We start from the raw sequence: 5,596 nt of genomic DNA on the forward strand, positions 1-5,596 counted from the left end.
CAGCTTACTAACGAATATAAAATCTAACATTACATATTATGATTGCATGCAAACATGGATATCTAATAGTATAAGTGCTGTCACATTTCTTCACTCATACATTTAGCAGATTTCTCTTGAACACTAACATACAGAAGTCTTTTTCTTTATTCCTGAACATTCCCAAACCTTTAAGGCTTGATGTAGATTTCGCTAGAGAATCAACCATTTGATAATATCTTATGCTTTGTCATGCCTTATATGAGGATATGGACATTTCTCTTGTCTACAAATGTACACTAGAATTATGAAAGTTAAAAACAATGTTAAAATATTTACCTTTAGCTCTTCTTAGTATATGGCATAATTCATGGAGATTTGGTAGATATTCTATTAATGTTATTTTGTGTTATCAATAATTTTGTTTTTAATAAGAGCTAAGTAAAATGCTTTTAATGTGAAGGAAAGGGTGAATAATGGTGGTCATGAGTATAATAGACATTCCACATGCATCTGTTTAATGGATAGTTTAAAGTTTATTCAAAGAAAATCAAACATTCATTAAAAATACATCAATATTTTGTTGGGGTTATAAAGACAGTTTATGATTTTTCAAAGAGATTTCCCTGGATCCAAATTATATCAGCATTACAGAGACCAAACTTAATTTTACATAATCACTACCCAAGATGTATGTATCAGGATGTGTTTCATGATTAGTACTTATTTTACAGTAAATGAATATATTTAAGACTATCAACTTTTTTGCTGTTAACCAAAATGAAATCAGTTTAATATAGATAATTTCATATTACTTATGCATATATATTTTACTGTAGTTATTTTCAGTGACAAAATTCCTTTCAGTTCTTATTGCCTAGACACCTGTCAAAAAACAGATGTAAATTTTTTATTTAATCTGTTTTTATATAATAATAGGAATTGAATCCCCTGTCTTGATATTTAATCTAGTCTAAAATATCTTAGGCATTGACATTGAACATTAATATTCTGCTAGAAAAAAAATAGCTTTTCATGTATAAAAAATTGTTTTATATAAGCACATATTAAGAGAGAAGAGTGTAAGGTCATAGAATCTGCAGCCAAAGTAGCAGAATTTAGCACAAAGAGTGATATTGTAGTGCTTCTGCCATTTGCTTCCTTACTAATGAAGAATCAACTCTAAAACCAATTACTCTAATTAATTACCAATTCTAAGGTGATAGAATGCTACTTTTATAATGAGAAAATTTAAAACTCTATTAAAAGTAGTTTGTTATTTCTGTGTCTTGAGGTAGGTTGTTTCCTAACTTTCTGAGAAATCTCCATACTGATGGGTATATATCCAAAGGATGTTCAATTATACCACAAGGACATGTGCTCAACTATGTTCATAGCAGCATTATTTGTTATAGCCTGAATCTAGATACAACCTAAATGACCCCCAACCAAAGAATGGATGAGGAAAATATGGTAAATTTACACAATGTAGTACTTCACAGTGGAAAATAAGGACATCTTGAAATTTGTGGACAAATGGATGGATCTAGAAAATATATTGAGTGAGGTAACCTAGTGTGGGAAGTCCTTTTTTCTATGTGTTGCTTATATTGGTTAATGAATAAAGTTCTTTTAGCTAGTAGCTTATCAGAATAGGGCAAGACCAAAATTCCAAGTAGATAGAGGGGTAGAGAGTAGGCAGAGTCAAGGTGAAACCATGTAGCTGCCACAGAAGACAGATGCTGGAGCTGCACAGAAACATACGGGTAGGCCACAATCATGTGGCAATACACAGATTAACAGAAATGGTTTAAGATATAAGTGCCATACACTTAATACTGGCAAAACAATATTACAAATAATATAGTTTCTTTGTTATTATTTTGGATCTGGGCAGCCAGGAATGAAGGAGCAGTCTCCAACAACAGATTGACATGTCAATGTGTGCCACTTAAATCTGCATAATACTTGAGAGAGCTTGGAAAAGAATTCTAGACAAACATACACACAAAAAAATAACAACAAATTTTGCTGCATTTTTTTTTCTCCTGGATGGGCTCTGCTTGCTGGTAGTGAGTAGGAGCTCTATAGTTTCTTTAAGAGTGGTCTTTCTGATTCAGGAGTAGCAGTAAAAAACAATACATGAATTCAAAATGACAGCTTCCTGATTTGTACTGCCAGCACAAACTCAGGATGCTGAGCACTTCATTGGGGTCTGTGAGCATTATGGTGACACAGACCCACTACATCTCTGGATCTGGGGCAGAAAGAATGGTTCTCAGAGGCAGCAAACAAGCCTTCACCATATTGGGCTAGGGAGAGCAAGCAGGCAGGACCGCAGAATTGGTCACTACACATACTGCTTAGGATTTAAAGAAAAAAAAATTAAAACAAAGACTTTAAAGTGAAAGAGCACAGACAGTCATAGTTTAAAGAAGTATAGATCATAAAATAAATATAAAACTTGTAGAAAAAGTAATAGAGTAAGAAAATAAGCCATGTAAATTGGAAAATACACAGAGTCTGGATCATGTATATTTTCTTTGAAGTTTTTGACTGTGAATGAGCTAAGTACAGAAAAACATTTCATTGTATGCACTGCTAAGCTAAACCAACATATGATGTGGGATTCCAACTAAATCCACGTAAAACCTGAGAAAGCTTAAAAAAGAAATTTTAGACACACACACACACGAAGTTAAGCATTTTCTCAGGTGGGCTCTGTTTGCTAAAAACAAGCAGAGGCATGATTGTTTTAAGAGGAGGCTTCCTTACTCAGCAGTTCCGTGCAGTTTCAAAACGGGCTGCTTGGTTTGTCCGTGGGGAAAGGGTTCTTGTGTACTAAGACCCATGTGCAGCTGTAGCAGTGGTGCTAGAGGCAGCAGATGGGTGAGCAGTGGACAGGGTCAAGTCAGTACATTTGCACAAGTTGGAATCGAAGCCTCTTAAAATGGCAGATGATTTGGACTTCTAGACAGGAGATGCAGGGGCCTCAGCTACCATCCCAATGCAGTGCTCAGCATTATGTAAAAATGGTTTTGTGGTGGTCAAAGGCCAGCCATGTAAGATTGTCCAGATGTCTACTTTGAAGACTGGCAAGCATGGCCATGCCAAGGTTCACGTGGTTGGTATTGACATTTTTACTGGGAAGAAATATGAAGATACCTGCCCATCAATTCATAATATGGATGTCCCAAACATCAAAAGGAATGATTTCCAGCAGATTGAAATCCAGCATGGGTACCTATCCCTGCTCCAGGACATTGGGGAGGAACAAGAGGACTTTTGTCTGACCAAGGGAGAGCTTAGCAAGGAGATTGAGCAGAGTATGACTGCGGAGGAAAGATCCTGATCATAGTGCTGTCTGCCATGACAGAGGAGGGAGCTGTTGCAATCAAGGCCATGGTAAATAATTGGCTCACTGAGTGACAGTGGTGGCAGCAGAGATCCTTGAGCCTACAGAGGTCCTTCCCGGAGCTGGGTTTTGTTCTGGCTGGGCCCTTGGATAGACTGCTATACAATTTATTTCATGTTTTATTTTGGTTTTCCTCACACCTTCAAACTGTTGGGGAGACCCTGTCCTTCACCTAACTCCTTTGGCCAGGAATGAGGAAGCCATGGCCTTGGTGAAGCTACTTGCCTCTTCCCTCACAGCCCTGGTGGGGTAAAAGGAATTGGGTACTGCTTGTGGTTTAGGTTCCCCCACCTCCCTTATTTTCTTTTTAATTCAATTTGGAATGAGAAAGCTGTGGATTCTGGCAAAGGATCTTGTGTCCTTTATCCCACTTATCCATGGTCTGGTCCCCTGCTCTCCATAGTCCTTCACCCCCAAGCAACACTTGTACAGACTGGGGACCAGCCCCCTTCCCTGTCTGTGTCTCTTCCCAAGCCCCTTTTTTTTGGAGGGTGGAAGCAGACACAATCCCTCCTCAGGCATCTGGGAAGCCCTTGACCCCATGGGATTTTCCTTTCCTTCAGCTCTTCCTGAAACATTTGTTGAAAATCAAGCCTGAATAAAACTACAAGTTTAATATGGAAAAAGTGGCAGCTTCTTGGTTTGCCAGCACAAACGGCTGTGACACTTTCAGGAGGTCCAGCTATAGAGCATTTAATTAGGGTCTGTGAGCATCATGTTACAAATTGCTTAATGGCTCCACATAACCCTGCTGAATACTAGAAACTGGGGCAGTATGTGCTGATGTGCTGCTTACAGAGGCATTGGACATGCCTCCACAATGCTGGACTGGGTAGAATAAGAAGGAATGCAGGGCCCTATAGGCCTGAGCTATGTTCCCTTAGGGGAAAAAAGTGGTTCTGGTCAGAAAAGGATTACAGATAAGCAATAAAGAAAAATCCAGATGAAAAAGACCTCTAAATGGAATGAATTACACTGTTGGATAAATAAATGTACATAGGCTTGGGAGAGAGAAGAAAAATTGTAGAGAGTTACAAAAAGAAGAAAATAAATTAAAAAAAGAGTAAAACGAAGTCTTTAAAGAGACAAAGTACAGAGAATCATAGATTAAAAGACTAAAGATAATAGAATAAATATTAAAAATTAATAGAGTATAAACAAGCCAGGTAAAGATTGAATATATACAGAGAGTCTGGATTATGAATACTATTGTTTTTTATAATTTTTTGACTGTGAATAAGCTTAGTACAGAGAGACATTTCATTGTATGGGCTCCTACACTAAACAATCATAGATATTTTAAAGTTTAACGACATCAGAATTTGGATCTAAGGACTTATTGCTTTAGAAAAGAGGTTCTGCTTTTGTTTCCATAGAATATTAGACTCTGTGGATTAACTCCAGAGTAATGTTGTTTGATGGACCAAGAACCCCAAAAGGTTGTCATGAACAGCCCAAAAATTACATCACCCAACAAAAAGCAGAAAGCAGTTTGGAAATAACTATGCCCAAATCCCCAAATATAGTTTATATATGTGTCTTTACATTTAAAATGGGATATGATATAATGATGGATACTTAATATTGGAATGGATCTTAGTTTTTTGATACAAATTTAAGGTCAATATATATATATATATATATATATATATATATATATATATATATAATACTGATTAAAGTGTTGTGATTGTTCAGCTCATTTAAAAATGTAATGTTCACAAACCCCACATCAGACAGAGGTCTGAGCTCCAAAATATACAAAGAACTCAAGAAATTGGTCCCCAAAAGAACAAATAATCCAATAAAAAGATGGAATATAGTCCTAAACAGAGAACTTTCAACAGAGGAATCTAAAATGGCTTAAAAACATTTAAAGAAATGTTCAACATCTTTAGTCATCATAGAAATGCAAATTGAAACAACTCTGAGATTCCATCTTAGACCTGTAAGAACTGCCAAGATCAAAATCACTGATGACAACTTTTGCTGAAGAGGTTGTGGGGAAAAGGGAGCACTTCTGCATTATTGTTGGGAATGCAATCTGGCACAGTCCCTTTGGATGTCAGTGTGGAAATTTCTCAGAAAATTAGGAAACAACATTCCTCAAGAGCCAGTAATACCACTTCTGGGTATATATCCAAAGGATGCTCAATCATGCCACAAAGACCTATGCTCAACTATGTTTATAGTAGCTTTGTT

General features: G+C 36.6%; 1 protein-coding gene across 1 annotated transcript; it reads left to right on the plus strand.

The window, feature by feature from the left end:
- Positions 1 to 2,880: 2,880 nt before the first annotated feature.
- Positions 2,881 to 3,347, plus strand: LOC142841157 (eukaryotic translation initiation factor 5A-1-like). Its single transcript, XM_075957903.1, has one exon. It carries the CDS (start codon positions 2,987 to 2,989, stop codon positions 3,329 to 3,331), a length of 345 nt encoding a protein of 114 aa, XP_075814018.1. The 5' UTR covers positions 2,881 to 2,986; the 3' UTR covers positions 3,332 to 3,347.
- Positions 3,348 to 5,596: the final 2,249 nt, after the last annotated feature.

Source organism: Microtus pennsylvanicus, chromosome X (assembly GCF_037038515.1).
Source record: "Microtus pennsylvanicus isolate mMicPen1 chromosome X, mMicPen1.hap1, whole genome shotgun sequence".
NCBI lineage: Eukaryota > Metazoa > Chordata > Mammalia > Rodentia > Cricetidae > Microtus > Microtus pennsylvanicus.

Coding starts and splice junctions, on each gene's coding strand:
- LOC142841157 (XM_075957903.1), top strand. CDS start 2,987: ATGCAGTGCTCAGCATTATGTAAAAATGGTTTTGTGGTGGTCAAAGGC.